Consider the following 23,772-nt stretch of genomic DNA (forward strand, 5'->3'; position numbering starts at 1 on the left):
TGGAGAAGTAGTAATATTCCAACTGCTTTTATGTCAGTATTTAACTGATACTTTTGAGACTGGGTTGGCTTTGGTTACAGCAGTAAATATTTTAACATTGAAACAGATTGTGAAAAAATAAAATAAAAATCTGCTTTAAATCCATGTGACTCAAGTCAAATGGATCCTTCCTTCGGAAATAGCATATAAATTCTGTGTAATATCCGTAGTAAATGCGTTTATTTATGCTTGCTGTAATATGTGTGTCTTTCTATTTAGATGAGCAGTTTAACATCTGTCTTTGTGTCTACATGTAGACGGTTATGTCTCCAAGTTTGTGGAATAATACTGATTTATCATAACAATTGATCATAACTTGCACTCTGAGGTGTGTCTGCCAGGACAGCCCTAACCTGAAGAGCTTGAAGTAACTTCTTGAAGCACCTGTAACTGTGTTTTGAATGAACTCTGTTTCTATTAAAATAGTCTAGCACTATCAGACTGCTGCTGCATCAAGATCATGCTATCAAAATGCAAGTTTCAAATCAAAATTAAAGTTTTCTTAATCCATTAATGAGTAACTACATTTTTATGAGTTTATAAACCTATATTTTAAGAGGATGATAAAACAAAACCTTTTTCCAATAAATAAAAATCCTTCTCGTGGCAGTCTGTGCTGACCATTTGTTTCAGAAACAAACACAGAAAGATGCCTGAGAACAGTTAATGTCACACTTAAGTGACTCAGTCTTTGTCTACGGCAGGGAAAACAGTTTTCCATTTCAGCCAGGAAGTCAGAGGAGAAAGAGTAATGGCACATACTTAGGAGATGACTAAACATCCTGCTGTTTTGCTTTCCTGCTTAAAAATGAAACAACCTATGGAGACTTTGGACAGGGTATAAAAGTTGCAGGTTGGGCTAGAAATAATCAACCAGAAAGCTAACACTTCCTGGATCACTGATTTTATTGTTTTTCTGTCTAGATCCTTGGTGATGAGTTGGACAGCTGCAATATAAAGCTGTTGGAATTAGATGCATCAGTCCAGGACTTTGCAGAGCAGAACGTACCCCTGGCTAAGCAGCTAGCTCACAGGATAGGGAAACTCACTGCATTGCACCAGCAGACCATACGGCAGGCTGAGTACAGAGCAGCCAAGCTCAGTCAGGTATGATCTTAAAGCCTTTCTGCTCTTTGCTCTCAGAACCAGGAGGAGCATGCAAACATCTCATTTATTTTCCTGGAGTTATGCCAGACAGAGCATTCCTTGGCACATCTGCCTGTTATTAGTCAGGGCTTGCATCACGTTCCAAAGAGACGCAGGCCAAATGGGGCTGAAATCTCAGATGCTCCTCTAACACCTTCTTGCATGAATCACATGCTGTTTGGTTCCTTTGGTGCCCTAAAAGGATTTTAGATCTCACAAACAGTAGCATGCCTGGAAATAGTAGCTCATTATGCTTCACAGGGTCTCTGTTTTGTCACTGTTACCTGTATCTGCAGCATTAAAAACAGAAGTAAAAAAAAATTATTTTGCTGTAGTCCCAATCCATCGAGGGTGAATATAACTTGTACATTCAGTATAAAAGCCAATATACAATGGTCCTGATAATGCATAATATTTATACAATATATTTGCGATCATAAAGATGAACGGGGATGCCCTGTGGATCAAAGTCTCTGAAATTCTCCTTTTGCTTTCTTAATTGTTCTTATCCTCAGAAATCTTTAGCTAAAAGCAAATAAATGGATTTTCTATGGTTCTTCCATCAATGCCCTGATAAATTATGAGTTTTCCTTTCTGCACGCATGAAGTTGCTTCTGTAACAAAACTTCAAAGTATTCTTTTAAGTTTCCTCTGAAAATTTGTTTTTAAGAAGAGATAGAAAATTGTTATCAAAGTAGGAACTCAGTCAAAGGTACTTGGTAAAGAGATTTAACATTAGGATATTTTTGTTTAGCATCAAAAAATTCACTTATAAAAATGATACGTACTGGAAACTGTTTGTGAATACAGTTTGGTCACCTAGGATTTGATCCATCCTTTATAGGGAGGAAATTCATGAACATCAATGAAAGTTTTCCTGTGGAAAAGAAAATTGGAGCTTATGACTACTTTGCTAAATAGAAATTGGATTAATCAGAAAGCAGAGCTTTTGTCCTGTATTTTGCAATAGTGCGACATCTCATTTTCTGAAAATATGGCAGACTGAGTTGATAAAGCAGACTCAGGAAAAAAAAAAAGGTGATTTGGAGGATGTAATGGAAAGGGACATATCAAAATAAGAAATTGAGCCAGAAACTGAAAGAGGAGGTATTTTGGAACTTACATGTGAGGCTGAAATATGCACAGGGAGTGTACCCTCTAGGGAAATACTTGAGCATCAATGGACTCTCCCAGTGTGACCCACATTCTTATAGTGCCTTTCTTTTCCCCAAAACAGATAATCTTACTGCTGGAAACTGACCCATTTTAACTCCATAAATACATAAGAAATTGACTTATATAATACAGGAAGGAAAAGTTGATAAAATGATCCCCAGGTTAAAATAATGAAAGAAATTAAATTAGTTTTTTCATCCTCCAAAAATTGTACAAAATTACATCTTAGGCTTAAGCAAATTTTTCTTTTATCCAGGCTGCTTCACACTTGGAAGAATACAATGAGATGCTGGAGTTCATATTGAAGTGGATTGAGAAAGCAAATATCCTAGTGCATGGTAGTATAACATGGAATTCTTCCTCTCAGCTTCGTGATCAGTTTAAAGCTTACCAGGTGATTATATGAGCTATGAAATTTAAGAGGCAGTGTATATAAAAAGTTCTTTTCAAAGCAGTGGAGTTCTAATTCCTCCTAAAGTGCTAGATTTCTTTGACTGTTCACGCAAACCTTAAAAATGATTAAGTGGTTTTGGACAATTGCTTTGAAAACTAAAATAAAGATATGTTGTGGAATAAAAACATGTAATTCAAAGTTAATCTCCATGTTCCTCAAGTAGTTTGGTTTCATAGAGGCTTTTGGCTGAATAGTGTGTCTGCGCACTGTGATTCTATCACACCAAGTGCCTTATTGCAGCTCATATTCTAAAGCTTTATTTAATCAAACACAAATTTCAGTTTGGGGATTTTTTTTTTCTTTCTCCATTATGCTAAACTGGAATAGCCTTTATTCTCATCTAATGAGTTTTATACCAAATATTCTCACACTGATACCTAAGTTTCTTCCAATCTTTTCCTGAGCATTTCACATCAGAGTAATTTGCTGTCCCTGTGGCTGTGCAATTTGTTCTGTGTGTGTCTGTGTGTGGAATGTGTGTGTGAGATAAGTGGGATGTTTTGATGAGGTTCAAGCTGGTGTTACATGACTGAATGAAAGAAGTCAAGGCATCATAAGATAATAATGTATCACTAATACAAAAATAAATTATGGGTTTTATGTATACATGACTTAATTGTCAGCTGCATTCTCATATGTTAGTGCAGTGTAATATGTCAGGCTTTGTATTCTGAATACAAGCTTCCTGGGAATTTATCCTGAGGAAGCCTGGAGACAGAAATTCTGGTTTGGTTTTGCTATGGCTTTTTCCTTGCTTCAAAATATGATGATAAAGGCTTAACCAATGCCATCCCACACAATACTTGGGCAGTGATTTTTTTCTAGGCAGCATTAACGACTCCTGAACTGCTATAACACCGCACCCAAGTGCTTTCTGCAACTTTCTGTTAGGTATATGAGGCTTCCAGGACAAATCTTCTCCGCAGATTGCGTATATTAAATTTTTGCACACAAGTGTGTATAGCAGAACACTAGAAGTAAGTTATTGGTAAGTACAGCTGCTGGAGCTTCATGACTTAATCTTTTGTTTCCCAGTCTCTATAAGATGAAGCATTTCAGCAGTCCTTCAGAACTAAGCATATAGCCTAAGCCTTACAGGAGAATAGTAGAATTTAATCATAGGCTCATGACTTTGTACAGACTGAAGAGTGTGCAGAACAGTATAGTTAAAAGATATGTGTCATTGAGTCTCAAACCTGACATTCAATGTGCTTGCATCTCCATCTAGAGCATTCTTGATGAGTCTGCAGAGATTCACAGTGATCTTGAGGCCATGAGCGAGAGGATTGATTACCTGGCAAGTGTGTACTGTACTGAAGGAATGTCACAGCAAGTGCTGGAACTGGGGCGGCGGACGGAGGAATTGCAGCAAATTATCAAAGTGCAGCTACCAAACCTCCAAGATGCTGCCAAGGTAAATGAAAGCTGCTTTTCTAGTGCTAGCTGGCATCTAGGGTGATGTATGCATTGTGCTACTGAGATTATTAGCAGTGAAGATGATTTGTGGTCTATACAGGGCATGACTTTGTTGTCTTAAGTCAGGTATCTTGCACTGTTCGAGGTGCTGCCTTCAGGTGCTGACTCAAGATGGGCACAAGATTTCTGCAGGTCCTGTTATAAGTGCCCTTTCTGGATGGATATATTTGGGATAATGGTGTGTCTCAAATAGCACTGAGCACCCATGTTTAGATACTTGAAAAGTGTATTTGTTGGCACTTATGTTATGCTCTTTCCTTCATTCTCTTAAATGATATCTAAATGCTGTTCTTTATTAATTTAGATCAGTACTGGACCAGACCAGAATTCCATAGTGTAAGGCCTACCTCTACGAAGGAGTGCAATGAAAAGAATGAACATGCTTTTTCAGTTTTTTAAAGTATATGCTGTGTTTGAGATTGAAGTACTTAAAATAACAACTCTGCCTTTGCAATCCCTTTTCTAGACTATCATACAACTGGTATTTTTATCACATATTTTAAACATTTAAAATTAACTGTCAAAACTATGAATTGTTTTTTGCACTGTATGTAAGGGGGATGTACCTGCAAAATCCAGACAGATATATTTATATTGATTTCTATTTTTTCTCTTATTCATCCCTGAATCAAATGTGTTACAGGATATGAAGAAATTTGAAATTGAGCTGAGAGGCCTACAGGCTGCTTTGGAGCAAGCCCAAGCCATGCTGACATCTCCAGAGCTCGGGCATTTGAGCTTGAAAGAGCAACTTTCTCACAGACAGGTAGAAGACCAGGACCTCAAAGTTAGCATTTGAGTAGTGTGACCTTACACATAGGATAACGAGCGTTGATAAAACCAATTTTTGTGTTTCTTCGGTGGGTCACTGTTTCAGAGTGTAGCCCCAATTAACTGCCAGGGAAATAAGGCATGGAGCAAGAAGAATTCCCTCAGAGGGAATGGTTGAAGAATAATTCTTTATGAGCCCATTCTTAGGTTGATGCAGTTTTGAGAAGTGTGCATCCAATCCATTTAATCCATATTAATAATTGTAATAAGGCCCACTTGTTATCTAGTCCTTACGGTCAAGAGGTTCTTCAAGGACTTCAAAAGGAAGCCTAGATTGTTATCATTATTTTACAGATAGAGACACAGTGATATAGTTTGTTGCTAGCTTCTCCAGTAGTAATCTGGAGCACTGGGAGTCAATTCAGGTTTCCTTAAGCCCAGTTACATTTTTGTATGCTTAGTTGAATTATCTCCGTAAGATTTTGTGGCTTTCTTTATTGCTTTTGATCTGCTATGGAGATTTGTCAATTTGTTAGTTTTGGTCTCAGTTTCTTAATAGGAAAAATAAGGCAAGTTACAGCTTTCTGAGTTTCTCAAGGCATGTTTCTTTCTGCAAGCTAATAGGGAGATTTAACTGTCTGAGTCTGCCAGTGAATCCTGGATGTCAGCAGGTTCACTGTAGGATTAAAATCTGCAGAAAAACATATGGAAGAAAGGTAAATTTGCACAGCTTTTCCTTTTCATTAAAATACACAGTCTTTATTCTGGGGACCTGCGAACAGATTTCAGAATGTGGCCTTGAAGAGTGCAAGTGAAACACATCACCCACCATAAGAATAAAGGAACATGGAGTTTACACTGGGTTTTATGTTATTCTTTGTCCTGGCTCTAGCAGATCTCACAATATTACTTTCTTTTGTACAGAAAGGGGCTGTAGCCCCTATCCACCTGTTTGTTTCACCAGACCAGAGAGGGGATTTTGGAAAGCATCTGGCTGACACACAGCCCCCAGGTGCCTCTGGGTGCTGATTTTATAATAAAGACACCCTTTGCCAGCAGTTTGGGGTCTGACAGAGGAGAGACCCCACTTGTGCTGCCTGAGGAACAGGTCATTCTACTGAAATTCTGGTTAGATTATCCACCATATGTCATGAAACTGAAGAAATAAAAAACAGACCACAATCCTCTCATCAGTATGCACTTCAGACCCACTTAGCTGTCATTCTGCGTGATATAGGGGAAGAAATTCTCTATCCCTGTTTGCCTCATTGTCGAGCTAATTTATGTCTATTGAATCTAAAACCTTCTTCTAATGTGCTAAGGCCCTTTTTATCAATTTTGCCTTTTCCTTTTTTTATTGTTGTGTTTTTTTTTCATATCTGTGCATACATTAAACTCCTCAATGCGGATAAAAAGAAAGGTGATCAAATCTATTCTCCAACCATGGCACTAAGACCCTTCTCATGCATATGAACAGACAGCTTGAATGGACATCTTGTATGGAATAGGCAGTATTAACAAAGGCATACAGCTTGTGATTATTCAAAGAAAAAGGTTTCTGTGTAGCTGTGTCCTTTCTGTTTGATTGCCTTTTGAATTTTAAGCAACATTTTCAGCTATGGTTTGTATTTTCAAAGGAAGGTTGTGAATACAATGGGATTCCTGTGCTGTTTTGAAAATGTGCTTCTGTGTCCCAGCATGGAGTTCCAGTCAGATTTTAGCAGTGAGATATGTATATATATAAATTACTCTTGTGCTACTTTGATTTTGGGAGTTTGTAAATCTATTTTCTCAAATCTGTTAATAGAATTTTTTTTTTTTACTTGAACACTTAGAAATAGGTACTACTATACTTTTTCATTAATTATTTTTATATCTAGTATAAGGGCTTTTTGCTTAAATACTCTTTCAAAGAATTCTCATTTCACAATGAGCAACTCCAGAGGAAGTGTTTCTAATTATATTCAACTTAGAAAATAGGTAATAAAACTTTTCTATTATTGCTTGACCATGCCATTATTTTTCTTTGGCTGCATGAAATGCACTGGGAGTTCTGAAAAATTGGTTTATTGTGTCACTGACTTTGTTCCTAGCATCTGCTGTCTGAAATGGAGTCACTGAAGCCAAAAGTTCAGGCAGTACAAGACTGCCAGAGTGCCCTGAGGATTCCTGAGGAGGTGGTCACCAGCCTGCCCATGTGCCACAGTGCCCTGCGGCTCCAGGAGGAGGCCAGCCGCCTGCAGCACACGGCCATACAGCAGTGCAACATCATGCAGGCAAGTGCAACTCCATCCCATCCATCACTCAGAGGAACTGGAACAGCGACATACAGATTGCAGTGAAAACGTGGAATTTCATATCTCTGGGCGCTCCTCTGTTCTGTAGTACCATTAGGGATTTCCCCACTGTCTCAGTTATTCCTGGCTCTAATATTCATGACCATGTCAATTGTTGATTTACTCATCAGATTCTCACCTCAGTTCTCTCCCTGATATTGCTGTGATTTTTCTAATGTTGTTAAGATTAACTAGACAAACAGCTAATATACAGTTGTATTCAGGTTAATTTTATAAGATATATAATCAGTTAATAAAATTAATATAACATTATAACATCAGCTGCTTCTGAAGATCGTATAAAAACTATTGAGCTAATTAACTTTGTGGTATAAAAAGAATTATTTTTATTCTCTTTATAGTTTACATATATTTGCTTTCTGATTTTGGAATCATTCAATGTCTATTAAGTTAGTATGTTCATGTTTTGCTAAATATGAGTAAACTAGATTTTGTTTGATTGTTTGGATTTATAATTAAACATGTAAAAGGTATTTCCAAAGCAGAGAACAAGCTTTTCTTCTCTGCTGTTTAGTGATAGGGATATATGGAGCGTATTCCATAGGCTAGAGTGCAGCTACAAAGTTTCAAGTTGGGTAACAGAAGAGACTTCTGATGATTAAGGATAATTAATCATCCTTAAATGTAAGAAAGGTTATAATGTCACACTGAAAATTTAAGAAATGGGTTAGACAACCTGCTCATGCAGCTATGATAGAAAGAACTGATACTACACTGGTAGGATAATTATTGGAATCAATGTTCGTAATCCTTTCCCAGTCATATTTTCTGTAATCTAAGATTTTCTTACAGTCACAAATGAACACCTGAAGTGAAAAAGCAGATGAAAATACTTTATAATAAAACCATGAGACTAAGCAAGGCTATCTTCTTGTGGGTGTGTTTGGTTCAGGTACTTGTTGGAATCGGAAGTTATAGCACCTTACATCAGAAATCTGAAATATCATGTTATATGGACTGTGGGTTTTGGAAATATTTAAATAAATGAAACCATTCAAGTCTTTGCAATTCACAATATTTATGAATAGACATTTTCCTGACGGTACTCCTGCTTTGCTTATCAAGATGTGAGTGCCAGATACTTTAGGAGGGAGATCTGTCATGCTTAGACTAAGTGAAAATTAATTTTCATGTAGACACTCAATCTTTTTTTCCCTTCTCTAGGAAGCAGTGGTTCAGTATGAGCAATATGAGCAAGAAATGAAACATTTGCAGCAGATGATAGAGAGTGCCCATCGTGAGATCCAAGACAAGCCAATAGCAACCAGGAACATCCAGGAACTCCAGGTCCAGATTTCACGTAATGAGGTATGGGACCCAAAATGCATAAAAACATTGGGCTTAATGGCAGCTCACTGACCCAGGCAACTTTTCATAAGCAATAGTCATAAGATAGCTGAGTTGCTTTTCAGATTTTCTCAAGGCTAGTTGAGCGGACTTAATCCCAGAGAGGGAACTCCTGGTATTGGTACAATGTGGACAAATAATTTGTTTATTCAGTTAGATAGATCCTAACCTTCAGACAACATTATGATAAACAAAAGCATTGGATAATTAAGGGGAAGTTAACATTAGAACTTGACTGAGGAGTGTCCCAGAAGTCAAAGTTCAGCAGCTGGTCAGTTAATCACAACTAGTTTGGTGATCCAAATGTACATATGTGTATCCTGAAGAGCTTGTACATATATCCGCATGTGTATCCTAAAGTACTTGCTCATTTTCATCCCAGTCACAGTCTGTAAAGAGTACCAAGAGACTTGAATCGAAGCCCTCAGTAGATTTGGAGGAAAACCCTGCACCATTCTCTCCCAAGGTTTCTTTAAAGTCTTTGTTGGGAAGATTTTTGTGCTCTGTAGTTGCAGGTCCTGCCCACAAACTCATGGATTTTCAGCCCTTGAATAAGTCATGATAGTCTCTGTGCAGCCTTCTTGCTGTGCTGGCTTGAGAGCTCCTCCTGAGCCCTTTTCACCTCCACCTGTCTGTTGTGTAATTCCTAGGATAGAAAATGCACCACTGATCTGTGTGTGTCATTTTTGGCACCAGATGGCACCATTTCTTTACCTCAGAATTAAAGCTATCCCTCCTGGTGTGTAATATAACCTAATGTTACATGTGTTGCTCATTTTCTACTCAGCTGTAACAACTGTTACTTAGTATAAATTCAAGAGCAGTTTACATATACAAACACTTTTGTTTTTATTAGAAGTGAATTGAGAATGCTACTATTATCTATTCAAGTATTCTGGAACAGCAAATGCAGGAGAGTGACCAGCGATTCAGGGTAATGTTTCTGGAGGAAGGAATAATGCTGCAGGCAGGAAGGAATTAAAAATGGGCGGATTAGTAGCTAGGAGTGGTCCTAAACATCTGCAGGAAGACAGCAGATTTATGATAATGCTCGTTGGGATCAGCCAGGACAGACAGACTTCCTATGTGCAAGTTTTCCACATTTAGGGGTGAGGGGATTTGAAAGATTGAGATAAGCATATTTTTGGCTCGCGTTTTCTCTGCTAAGTAGCTGTGAAAAAACAAAACATTAAGTGAATAATTGAACCATATATTATTACACTACTTCAGAAGTCAAGTCTGTCAAGATGTTTGTTAGGTGTGTTATTAATTTAAGAAAATATCAGTTACTACATCCCCTGTTAAAGGCTGTATGTAAAAGAACTTAAGGGGGCATTTCTTGTAGCTATATTTAGAATTAAAATAAGAGGAAGGAAGAAAGTAGAAGCAAATTATATCTTGATTTTTGGGAAGGTTGTATTAATATGCATGTATGTAAGTAGATACCATGTCTACTGACCTGGGTTTCTTTAGAATTTCAGATAAGAATGTTGGCAAGTATCACCATACTTAAGAATTAATGGAAAATACATTACCTCATGTGCATTACCTCATGAGACATTGCTTTTTTAAGATGCTGCATTATTTTTAATTTTCTTTTGCAATCACATTTTTTGCTTACTCTCTCTTGTTTTCAGTTGAAAGAGGCATTTTAGATACTCAGTGCGTTGGACATTAATCCCACAAATGTCATTGCACTTAGTAACATGATGGAATAGAGTATACTGAATGACAATTTTCTGCTGAGGCTCAGATATGTCATTCATTGAGCATTTGTGAATGACTGGAATTTGCCAAAGAGCAGATAACTATTTGAGCTGCTAGACATTAAATTTGTGGCTTGATTTTATTGCAGCTTGGTTTTTGACTATTCTGCTTGATGTTTTATAATCAAGACTTTTCTTAGTCTCCAAGGAAAGCTTTGGAGCACCAAGAGAGGTCCATGGCTAACATGACAGATAGTGACAAGGTGCCATTGAAACTCAAGTAGTTAAATGTCATCCCCAATCTGAGCTGTTTCAAATATTAACTTGGTATTTCTGGCAATGAATGTTCTGCATTGTAATTTTGAGGAATTTTCTTACTGAAAGTGTCACACAACCAAAAAAAAAATCTTCTAATTTATCAGCCTGAATCAGTAGTCTTAATTACTTTTGAAAGGATATTGTAGTAATATATTATTATGCCTACTAGGTCTTGCAACTCGCAATGGTCTTTTTCCTTGAAAACTTGGGGGTTTTGAAGAAGTAAAAGCAGATATAAAAATGAAGCAGAAATATATATACTTGAACAAATAATCACCAATTTAGTAGGCAAGCTTATACAAATGTTTTCACTTCTTAGATCAAAACTCTAACTTGTTACTGAATGTCTAAGGAGACAGGAACAATAGCTTCAGCAGAAATATGAAACGCTTCCACCATTTTTTATTTGAAGTCTGTTAATTGAAAGCTTTGAAACTGGACACTGGACTGGGCAACAGTAGAGGGCAGGAAAGAAGACAAGACACTTATGAGTAGTCATAATGCTATTCATTTTTATCTTTCTTGTCTAAAAATCTTAAGCTTATGATGGTGTTTGGCCACATAAATAGACCATTTTCTAAGCATAACCCCCCCTTCAGTTTAAAATATAGTCTGCTTTATGCTAGCTTCCCCATCTCCTTTTAAAGAAAGGTTAGTCCTGTGCAGCTCAACTTTTTGCTCAGTAGACTTACACAAAACCAAAACGAGATTAAAATACAGCTTATCTGAACAGTGAGAAAAAGCGATCCAGTCTGCATTTAATCTTACTATCTGACTGATTGTTCCTATCACATTTGAGCCTGTTAGACCCTGTGAGTTACTGTTTGGACAATTCATTCTTCCTGGTGAGAGCTGAATGGGGCATTTTTTGCAGTTGTGGCCACCACATGACCTCATTTCCCTGGCATGCACTATGCGGGGGAGCTTCATCATCCTCAGAGAAATGGAAGTAGATAGGGGGCGGGGGAAAACAGGGCAGGAAGAGGGAGAGACGCTCCCCGTTGCTGCAGCGTGCAGCTCACAGACGTGGGGTCGGGTTCAGGCAGGATGCGAACGTGAGCCGTCCGTCCGTCCGTCCGTCCATCCCTGCCCGCGCTCTGCGGTGCGGCGCACCCGGAGCCTCGGGCGGCCGCCGCAGCTCCGGAGCCTTGGGCTCTGCGGTGTCGCAGCGCGCCCGCCGGGTCCCTCCGCTGGCGACATCCTGCTCGTCAGCAGAGCGGCAGCGCTACCGTGGCATTGGCTGCGCTGGGAGGGGACGGCTTCGCTTCGCCGCGGAAGCTGAAATGCTGCCGGTCCTGTGGCCTCTCCCGGCTGCATCAGCGTTAGGGGAGAAAAAATGTTTCCTCAGGAGCTGGCTCAGAAGATCAAAGGATACCAGGAGCAAATTGCTTCTTTGAATTCCAAGTGCAAGATGCTGACAGTGAAAGCAAAACATGCCACCATGCTGCTGACAGTGACAGAAGTGGAGGGGCTGTCCGAGGGAATGGAGGAGCTGGATTCAGACCTGCTCCCAGCACACCCCACTCATCCCTCGGTGGTTATGGTAAGCAATGCTTTGGTCGCTGTACTCATTATCTGAGCTGCTTCCTCTTGCATCATTTCAACATCCCTGTGTAGCAAATTGCCGCAGCTCACATCTACATTTAGCTTTTGAAATGGCTGTAGTGTGGCAAACCAAACAAGTTGCAGCTTCCCTTTACGGTATTTTGCTCTGTATGGGTTCTCAAGACTTCTTGATAAAGGGTGAAGTTATTTACCAGACAGATACGTTAAATTTGTGGGCAATAACATGCAAATATTGTGCTTTTTATTTTGTAGCTCTCAGCATGCAAGAACAAATGCTTAGAAATTGATGAGTTGCAGGAATAAAATAAAACAAAACCGGAATAGATATTATTTCATTAGATGTTGCAATGTGTAGGCTTTTCACACATTAAAATGTTGATGTGATAATTGACAGTATGCTCCTGTATTCTCAGAGGAGTGTACTGGAAACGAAAGCTAAGTACTGCCGTAGGCCTACTGTTTGACTTACTTTGCATTTGTTTGTTTCTAACTGGGTCTCATTACAAACACTACTGATGCTATTGGGGTTTTTTTCTGAGTGTCAGACTTCAGGATTTATCCCTCTGTAGGAACACTGGGGAAGGAAGAAGGTTATGTTTGAATACTGGGTTGTGTGTATTTTATATTTCAAGTCTGTTCCTTCTTGTTTTAACTGGACCTGGATACTGAGACAAATAGTCCAATATTCTGTAGCTCTCCAAAGTATTTCTGTATGCAGCAGAGTTTGTATTAGGAGATGTTTAGGCAAACCTGAAGTTGGTATTATTGAGTTGCTTGCTCCACGGTGTGTTTTAAAATCCATTACGGTGCAGGAGAGCATTTTCATTCTGAAGTATGACAAGTAAATGAGACTATTTATTCAACAGGTTTCTAAACTGGTAAATGTAGGAGCATGAAGCATGACTAATTAATGTGGTGGTAATTTTGGCCATGTGTTGTTTTGGTCTCAGTCTAAGTCAAGCCTCAGCTGAGGCAACTGATTTTCTTCCTGTGCTCTGGGGTTGCTTTTCCTGTGGCAGATGACTGCTGGTCGCTGTCACACGCTGCTCTCCCCTGTCACTGAGGAGTCTGGGGAGGAGGGAACGAACAGTGAGATATCTTCTCCACCTGCCTGTCGCTCTCCCTCACCTGTGGCTAATACAGATGCTTCTGTTAACCAGGTACCTCTCTCTTGGCATTCATTCAGCTTTTATCTCAGACATACATGGTTCCATTCCACAGGTGGTTTATTTAATCCTCTGAAATTATGTTTAGCTATAGCTCCAAGGATCTGAGGCTTAACCTCTTAACAAACTGAACCTTCTGGTTCTGGTTCAAAATGGATACAGGTATTGACTTCTGAGTTGAAATTATATAAATCCAGTGTTACAGCTATTCATTATTTTTAAAAATAAATTTTAAGTGACAATTGCAATGTCACCAGTGTTTTCTACTTATAACATAATTTTTATTTTCTCCGTAGTACTGAATGGAATCTTGAATCCTGAGAAAAAATGCTTTTTTGTACTCCCCATAATGAAACATTGTATTATGTCCATATCCATCTATCTTACTGTACCACTGCCATTGTGGCACTGAAATCACAGCCTGATACCTTCTACTTAATACCAATTCAGTTATTAACTTTCATGTGGGGTTTTTTTTTTCATGTACTATTCATTCCAACGTTGTTCATTTCCATGGCAGTCTATTTTAAGTGCCAGTGGGGCAGATCAGTGAAAAAACAGACATTAGCTTTTAAATCAGAACTGAGGGCTCTTGCACTTCTAATAGGAGCAAGTGTATCTCAGAATTGATAAGAATGTAAATGTTGAGCCGGCACATTGAGCATCATGTACATAAAGTCGCACATAAAATGTTATGCTTTAAAAGTTTAGAAATGAGCCTTAGAAGCTGTCACCACCTCACTGAATTCATCATAGTCTGAATTTTGTGGTTGATTGATTGGTTCTGCATTTGTGACTGCTTCCAAAATTGACCACTGCAGATTTGAAGATTAGAACGCCTTGTGTTGCACTGCTGAGTAGAATTAGACAAGTTTGAGAAGACGCTCATTGATTCCTTCTGCTAATTTCAGAAATGCATGTGGTGCTATATAGAAGTTGCTAAATATACGACACAAGAAAAAATACTAGTATGAGATAGTAAGAGTGGTGACAAAACCATCAATCGCATACTAAAAAAAGTTCTGTAATGCATAAGAAGAATTCATCTAGTTTTCTCTCGTTTTAGATAATCAGAAAGTTCCCTGTGAAGTTTACTCACAGTAGAAAAGCATCTGTATATTTCAACATAGAAGTCTTATGACACCATTAATTGATGAAGGAATTAAAGGAGCAAAAGCAGTTTGGTTCCTAATCAAAAAAGCCAGTGTCAGTTCATTACTTATCTCTGAAAATGTAAAACAAGTCAAACAGCTCCAGTCACTCAGATTATAAGGAAAACACAGAGAACATGCTGTTGCACCATGAGCTGAAACTAAAATACAGGTTTTAGAATAAATGACTTAGTAGGGCAAAATTGAACAAAAATATTATGCCTTTCATTTAGCAGAAGACCTTTGAGAGAGATGAAGTTGGTGCTGATACAACAATCTTAAAAACTTAGAGCTGAAGTTTTCTTCAGTGTGGTTAATGTTGAAATGAACTGCATGTATTAAACAACAAACGGAAGAGAACATTCCAAAATGCAGTGGTTTACTTACAAAATTCTTAGGTTCACACTCACATGAGATTAAGACTCATGAAGCTATGAAACTGCCAATGCTGGTCATGACGAATGCCCAGGGAGACTTCAGGAAAGAAGGTTGGTTAAAAAAAAAAACTATCCTAGATGTTACTGAACTAGGAGCTGAAATGAAAGTTACAAACATTTTGTATTTTTACAGCAAATCAGCAAAATAATTTGGAAATATTTTGTTTTAAAAAGTAGCCAGAGTTAAGAACTAATTTCTCACAGGAAGATCGCCTGCAAACTGCCAGAAAAAATGTGAACAGGAACTCTAGAAAGTGAAGAATAGCATGAATTTAGTCGTTGGAAAAAATGTAAAACTCTTCTGAAGAGGCAGTTGGGAAAGGAAAGGTTATGTGTTAGCACTTTTTAAATTAATGCTGATTAACTCTCTATAGTGTTTCATCAGTTTCCTAGCATCTCTTAATGGTGAAACATAGCTAGTTTGAATTCAGACATCTATACACTTTATTTACATTTCTAACAAGTATTGAAAATATCAAACAAGAGCCAACTGCTTATTAGTGAAATAATGGGATTATGTATTGAAATAGATTAAAACAAGACCAGAAATACAAGAAAGTGACAATTCTAGCACTATCATAAGTTTAAAAATGTGTTTTTTCCTAAAACTCCTCTAAAAACAACATAGTGGCAGGAACTACAAAGGTATTAATGTTGGAAACACTGAAGAATTTCATAATATACAAAATATTATGTTAATAGTCCTGAAATGCAGTTAATTTTGATGTTTAGCAAAACCAGACACTTCATCTATGCTGTAGTCTGAATGAGAATCCTTTGGGGCTAAATCTCTTTGCACTTACCCAAAGATGTAATTGATTAAAATTTGACACACTTTTTAAAACTTGGTTGGCTGATACACAATGCAGAGCAGTTGAACTGGAAAAGCTGAAGTGTTGGCACGATGCCCTGTAGGCCACAGCTGATCCTGTGATTCTAGTCTTATGCACTGGATCACTGTTAAATGCTTTTCTATCTCCTTGTACACAGCTTACTTAAGGATTCTTTCTCTTGCCCTTAGGGATTCTCATCTAGGGCGCACAAGCCCTTGTTGCATATCTTACGAAATCTAAATAAACCCTTTTGCCCCTACATCTAACAACAAAGCTTGACTAATGTTCATTGGCTACTTGTCATAAGAACAGCCATAGGATATTAGGGCCTTTATAGGGGCAGCGAAATCTTTTACTTGCATGAACATCTGGAATTCTGCTATCATCATGTGAAAGCTCTGCCAAAAAGAAGTTGCTCCAGGAAGCAGTTGAAAAGTTTGGGAAAGGAATTGCTTGTCCCTTTCTGTGATAATAAGCCCTTCATTTTGAAAACCCAATTAAGAGGTCACAGAAACATTCATCTCGAGAGGGGACTAGCAAAGGGCTGGACAGTAGCTGCAGGCAAGGCAAAATGAAAAGTTGCTTCCACTGGTGCAATTTTTCACCATTACTTGGAAAGATCACTTGTGGTCAGAGTGAAAAATTCTGAAATTACAGTCCTGAATGCTGTGCTAAGCTATTACCTATTCCATGCTGGCTCCTGGACATAGAAACACTTTCATTGTTAAATTTTTCCGGTTTCCCTATTATTGTCTTTGAAGATGTACCTCATCAGATACTTTTGGACAATTTCATAGGAGTGATCTCGTTTCTGTGCTTTTCCAGAGCCTGTCTGGTTTTGTTCATATATGTTATTAGATAACATATTTGCATTCTGTTCTGAATTAGAATCTTTCTTATCCTTTGAGTTCCAGTACCTCAGAATTAGTCTTGTTTAGTACCTAACTTTTATACATCCATAAAGAATCACAGACTGGTTGAGGTTGAAAGGACCTCCAGAGATCATCTGGCCCAACACACCATGGTCAAGCTGGACCATGTACAGCAGGTTGTCCAGGACTATATTAGGTTGATTTTGAGTCTCTAAGGATGGAGACCCTGCAACTTCCCTGGGCAACCTGTCCCAGTGCTCTGTCACTCTAACTGTATAAAAGCATTTCCGGGTATTTAGAGGGAATCTCTCATGCTTCAGTTTGTGCCCATTGCCTCTGTTCCTATCAGTGGGCACCACTGAGAAGAGCCTGGTTCTGTCTGCTTTGCACCCTCTCTTGAGGCAGCATTTTTCACCTCCCAAATAAAATGCTGCTGTCATACGTGGTTTCAGTTTTAAATAATCCTTGTCATCAAGTCTGCTTTCCTGACCTAAGTATAGATACTGTACTTGTTTCCTTAATTCTACATTTTCTGTAGATGTTTTCAGTTGTCATCTGCAACAGTTGAAGAAGTCTCCGTACACTAAGTATAGAACTTCTGGTGAGAAATAATTCCACTCTGAATTTTCATTGGTGGTTGGAACATTTGCCCATTTCTTCAACACTTTTGGTCCCTTTTCTCAATATCTTTTATAAGTTAGTTGAGGCTCCCTGTTTGTTTGAAAGCTTAAAATAAGCTGATGCTTCATACTCTTTCTTACCTCATTTACCAGTCCTTCAGCATATTCATTTTAGGTTCTTCTGCTGCTCTCTCTGTGATAGTGTTCATTAGGATGTTATTTGCCACCTACAGTACCATTGCCCACAATCTTCTGTGATGGGTTTCCCCCCCATGTGTAGTTGTAATGATGCTGGAACAACACACCTATTTAGAGCACTTCCCCTCCCAGCCTTTCCATGATTGTCCACAGTTGCCTTCTGCACCTCCTAGCTAATATGAACATGAAAAAAACCACATCCAAAATCCTCATCATAATGAAGGTCCAAAACGTGCTCAGTCTGCTACTGTTAAATATTGACTTACTGTGTTATTAAGAGGTTTCCAGGTGGTTTTGGCTTTGTGGGCTTTATTTTAATGGACATATGCAGTGGAGCACTATGGGGGTGATAGTGTGCAGTATCTTTCTTTTTGAAAGTGCAATAATGTACTTCATGCTTGTAGGACATTGCTTATTACCAAGCCTTATCTGCTGAACAGTTGCAGATAGAAGCTGCTAAAATTCAACCCAGCACCTCAGCCACCCAGGAGTTTTTTGAACCAGGCTTAGAATCATCTGCTAGTGCCAAATTGGATGACTTGCAGCGTTCTTGGGAAACACTGAAAAATGTGGTAAGTTTGCTTCTGGAGACTTCAAAATAGTTGGCTAGTTTGTAAGGAATAAAATTCAAATAACTGGCTCAGCTAATATTCTACTCTGTGGTTTTTGGTTTTCAGATGGTACCTTGAATTGTTAGTTGTGAAATTCTATTTTTGTCCTTTGTTTGAAAGCCTATGCAAGATGGACCTCCGTTAATAAAAATAAGAGTCATTAAAGCTGATAGTTAGCTTCTGAAATATTGGCTATTGACACACTGTATTCCATAATCTAGTAGGGATCTCCAATCATGCTGGATGAGTAGGCAAAGAAGGCCCAAGCATCCAGTTTCTCCAAATACTGAATCAACGCATTTCTGTATAGGTTTGCAGCATAATCATTCAGTGATGTGCGAAAATGGTCAGAGTTTTGATCACTTGCTATAAATTTTAATTTCTTTTTAATTCTGTTAGCACAGTAGCTGTTACAGGGTATTAAGAACTGTGTGTCTAGCAAATAGTGCATATCCATGTTTGAGTGCGTGAAATCTAAAATAATGCATGAGAATTTGCATAGGTTTTCCCTGCTTTATTAACGTCCATTTCTTTTAAGCAGCAGATCCTAGAATTTTACTAATGAAATTTAAGTAAGTAAATATTTTTAATATGGGTGGTTTGCGTTGTAGTTTTTTCTCTTGAAAACTTGTTGCAAGTTTTTTTTGCTTCAGTCTCTTAAGCCTAGGACATATGAAGCAGACTAAATAGCAAATCCTGTGTCAGGGGTCAGAATTTATATTTTTCACTCTTCTTCAGATCAGTGAAAAGCAGCGCACACTCTATGAAGCTCTTGAGCGTCAACAGAAGTATCAGGACACTCTCCAGTCTATATCCACAAAAATGGAAATGACTGAAAACAAACTAAATGAGAGTTTGGAACCAGCCAAAAGCCCAGAGAGCCAGATGGCTGAACATCAGGTAAAATCTTACGTGTGAAGAGGAGAGGGAGAGCATACATTGCCTCTGCAAATCTTTTGTTCTGTTTTTTTGACAGTAACCTTCGTCATGGTTGGATACCTCAAACATATGCATTTGTTGCATGAACCTTCTCTGTTAACTGTATGTCTTCCCTTTCTGGGCTTCCTGCTGTTCTAAAGCTGGTGTAATGGGAATTCTTTTAATAAGGAGCCTTTTTGAAAGAAATAGAATAGATCATAAGAGTCCAATTGAAATTTTCAGCAAAAGCTTTCATAAAAGATTGTTTCCAATGACAGCTATACATAGTGTTCTTCAGCATCATTGCTGGAGAATATTTCTAATGTTGCCAAATTTACTAAGATCGTAGCTAATACTGATACATTATATATTAATCAAAATATATTTTTCACCTTGTTAAACAGAACGTACCAAAAGCACACAAAAATTCTCTCACAAGGGAAGTCTCAAGAAATAATGATCTGAATAATAAGGGAATACTTTATTATGTAATGCATCTGACATATCTCTAAGTTGTAATCACCTAAGCGTCTATCCTATTGCTTGTATCTATCTGGTGTGGCCAGTGAGTGTGTGTTTATGCGAGAAAAACAGGGTCACGTTTTAGCCTCTAGCCTAAAACTTTCTATATGGACAAGGAACATCCAGCAATAGATGTGAGTACTCAGAGATTTATTCCCTGATGCAAAATAACTTCCTACTCTTATCCTATGAACCAGTTTTCAAGATACCTAGAAAAGGATGGTACCATACATCTATTGCTGGATGTTTCTTGTCCCCGTAGAAAGTTTTTAGGCTAGAAGCTAAAACATGCTCCTATTTTTCTCTCACAAACACACACTCACTTACTTGTTTATTATCTTTACTGTGAATACTAGAATGCCCTACAGATATTTTTTACAGATAATTTATTGGAAGAATTAATTTCCAATTTCTAAAGTAATTCCTTGTGATATGTTTGACATTCAAGATATGTAATTAAATCTATATTTGAGTAACCAGATATATGATCCTGACTTAAGGCACTAAAAGCGGGACTCAGTGACTCAGTCCTTATGGAATACTGTCTCTGCCATACTGGTAGTGGTGCTTTGCTCTGCTCTGTGTTCCTGGTGCTCCCACCGGGTAGTTACCTTGAATTTTATATTTAGTCTATGTCTCCTGATATGAAGCAAATGCATTCTCTGCTCTCATTTCTAAACAGGCTTTGATGGATGAGATTTTAATGTTGCAAGAAGAAATCAGTGAGCTTCAGACATCATTGGCCCAGGAGCTCGTTTCAGAACCACTGGATGCAGAAGGTGCTGGTCAGATGGCATTGCAGTCCACCCTCACAGTCTTGGCAGAACGAATGGCCACAATTCGAATGAAGGCATTAGGAAAACGACAGCTATTAGAGGTACAAGAAACAACATCACCGATATTTTTAGTCACCATAAAAAAGAAATTAATTTTCAGTTTTGTGTATTTCTCACAATTTCTTTCAATAAAAATTACCATTCTTTTTTTAGCAAGCCCCTCATCTTAATGCTAAGTGGTAAGCAGCCAGAAAGAACTTGGAACACGCACACATTATATATGTTGCAATTTCTTCTGGCTATATATACATCCATATGGATATGTGTGTATATATATATCTGTGCTCTATGTATATATTTGTGTGTGTATAAATTAGGTGCAGATATTAAAATTCACATTGTCTGCAATGTTTTTTGAGGAGTCACCTCTTCAAGCTGCGAGACGAGAAGAGGGAAAGCTTAAAACAAGAAACAGCTCCTCTTCCAAATCTTTGTGTTGTCTGCACTCATCTTTTCAGTGATTTGCATGCACACTTTTTTCATGGAAGATGCACCCCTTTATTTCTTTGCCTATCAACTTTACCAAAACTCCTTTAATACTAAGGGGATTTTTACAAGCCTTTTACACATAGGAATGTTGCTGCGTATATTATACAGGTGAGAACATGCAATCATGCTAAAGCTGGTTACAGTTTGGCTACTTTGAACACTGCAGGGCAGCTTTATTTCTATACTGTTAAGAACTGCAGCAGTGAATTCACAAACACTGCAACCACTGCCTTCATATTTTCATGAAATTTTTCATTTATGATCAATTGATTCAGAGAAGCAGAGTGAGAATTGGTTGTGTGGATCTAAGGTGTGGTGCTTAGTTGCCAGCTGAGCAACTAAGACACTGGATTACAGGAGAGTCTCAGGGTGCTTCTGCTGTTTTAGTTCTGTCCAGTCACCTGGGACAGTGAACAGGTCATTAGAAAATATCTTTGTTAGTCTTAAAATAACAAAGTTACGCTAAGCTTTTCCTTCCCGGAAGAAAAATAGCTTTTAATTAAAAATAAGGGGTTGGAAGTAGAAATGGGAATCTAGCTGTTTATAGCTTGCACCCCATATAGGATCTAACAAACATCTTGGTAGTACTTAGGAAATGCTAACTAATAATTTTAAGATAAAGCTTGAGTCAAATATATTACTCTTAACTGTAGTTAGGAATCTTTGACACAACACTGCAAGTATTGCCTAATAATCCTGGCTAGGAAATATATATGGTATGTAGACAACATTCAGTAATTTTACCTGTGTACTTCATAGCTCTGATTTCACAGAAAAAAATCTTCCAAAACACCCCAGGGAAGTAAATGTAGAAATAAAGATAAAATAGGTAATGAAAATATTTTGTTGTTGAGGGCGTGGACTGGTAGTATTGTTCTTTCTTTGGACCTAATTTAAGTAACTAGCATTTGAGAACTGTTCAGGCCTGGATTATTTAAGACATCTAACAACTATCATTATTCTTTAAATTATTCTAACATCAATTCTTTTGTTTTTAATTGAGCATGCAGAAAAGCTATGCAAACCTTTCTCTGTGTGAGGAAGTTGCCCTGAACATTTGAATCTGAATTTCCTTACAAAGTGTTGTAGGTTGACCCTGCCAGCAGCCAAACACCCACCCTCACTATATCCTGAGATGAGTTAAAAATAGAAGGCAGACAAAAAGACTAATGGATCAAGATAATGACAGCTTAAACAGGGTAAGGAAAAGCTGTGCATGCAAGCAGGGAATGAGGAACTTATTCACTACTACCCAATCAGCAGGCAGATGTTTAACTACTTTCCTGGAAAGCTCTGCATGTGTTTCTTGGGAAGACAAACACCATAAACAACCACAAATGCCCCTCCCTCCCTTTCCCTGGGCTTTTATTGATGAGCATGATCTCATCTGGTGTGCAGTATCCCTTTGGTCAGTTCAGATTCATTATCCTGGCTATCTCCTCTCCCAACCTTCTGCCCACCCCCAGCCTATTGGCCTTTGTGAGGGGCAGATAGAAAGCCTTTATGCTGTGCTCAGCAGTAGCCATAACATTGCTGTGTTATCAGCACAGATTTAACCACAGCTGCAAAGCACTTTGCAATCTGCAATGAAGTTAACTCCATCCTAGCCAGATCCAATACAATCTTTTCCCCTTGTTCCACAATATTTGCACCATGCTTAGGTTTCACGTTATCTGATGCATCTAAGGATCCCCTGACCATCCTACTTTTTTTCATATTCACAAAATCCCCTCTATTCCCTCCAGAACTCAGTATCTCTTTTGTGTGGGGGAGCACAGAACTAGACAGAGTACTCCAGGTGTGGACTCACCAGTGTTAAGTAGAGGGGCAGGATCATCTCCTTCATTCTGGTGAGAACACTCCTAAAGCAGCCCCAGACACCACTGGACTTCTTTCTCACATTGCTGGGTTATGTTCAACCCGGTGTCCACCAGGACACTCCCGGTTCTTTTCTGTCAAGCTTCTTCCCATCTACTTAGCCTCCAGCCTGTACTGCTGCATGGGGTTGCTTCCCTGCAGGTACAGGGCTTCACACATTATTTTCTTTGCCCAGTCTGACATTCTGTAATAACATTGTTCACACTCCAACTATGTCAGCTTTTCTAGAAACTTGTTCCTACAAGATAAAGTATCAGAGTTTACCTGCAAACTGAAACCTTAACTTTCCTTTCTTCCTGTCAGCTCATTTTTATAGCCTTTCAGGGTCCATCTAGATGGCAGAATAGCCCTCTGCCTATCAGTTATTCCTCCCATTTTGTGTCTTTAGCAAACTTGTTGAGACTCATTACTGGCCACTCACTAGACTTTATGCCACTGATCACTGTCCTCTGGCCACAGCTGTTCAGCCAGATTTCAAATTCATATTGGACAATTAAAGGGTGAGCAAGACTTGCTGATCACTCCCTGTCTTTCCAATGGATGGATGAGCTGATGGATGGACCCGGGGTGTTGCAGACAGGTAGAGATATTATAAAAGAAAGGTCTTATAATATGGTTTAGGCCTTGCTACTCTAGCTAAGCTAGCACTAGCTTGTAAGTTCCCTTAAGGAAAAATCATAGGAATGAGGGCAGTTAACACAACTACCTATTCTAGTAGGGAAGGTAAGTTTGCACTTGCATAAACAATAGATCTGTCCCATGAGAATCTACAAAGAAAAAAAGAGTAAAAGAGAGAGACATAGCACATGCACACAAATACGCCTTCTAACCAATGAATTGAGTGGCAAGAAAACTACTAGCCAATCAGAGCTGGACAGGAGGTCT

At 38.4% G+C, this 23,772-nt stretch overlaps 1 protein-coding gene across 1 annotated transcript in view; it reads left to right on the forward strand.

The window, feature by feature from the left end:
- The window catches only part of SYNE1 (spectrin repeat containing nuclear envelope protein 1), a 288,306-nt gene that overhangs the window by 178,326 nt on the left and 86,208 nt on the right, over positions 1-23,772 (forward strand). The window contains exons 83-93 of the mRNA XM_066179079.1: positions 964-1,146; positions 2,618-2,755; positions 4,044-4,229; positions 4,935-5,057; positions 7,156-7,338; positions 8,584-8,727; positions 12,139-12,333; positions 13,376-13,516; positions 18,038-18,205; positions 18,983-19,144; positions 20,367-20,561. Coding sequence (XP_066035176.1) covers positions 964-1,146; positions 2,618-2,755; positions 4,044-4,229; positions 4,935-5,057; positions 7,156-7,338; positions 8,584-8,727; positions 12,139-12,333; positions 13,376-13,516; positions 18,038-18,205; positions 18,983-19,144; positions 20,367-20,561 — 1,818 coding nt within the window. The remainder of the gene's footprint in view (positions 1-963; positions 1,147-2,617; positions 2,756-4,043; positions 4,230-4,934; positions 5,058-7,155; positions 7,339-8,583; positions 8,728-12,138; positions 12,334-13,375; positions 13,517-18,037; positions 18,206-18,982; positions 19,145-20,366; positions 20,562-23,772) is intronic.

Source organism: Chamaea fasciata, unplaced genomic scaffold (assembly GCF_029207755.1).
Source record: "Chamaea fasciata isolate MVZ Bird 193981 ecotype frontalis unplaced genomic scaffold, bChaFas1.0.hap1 SCAF_3, whole genome shotgun sequence".
NCBI lineage: Eukaryota > Metazoa > Chordata > Aves > Passeriformes > Sylviidae > Chamaea > Chamaea fasciata.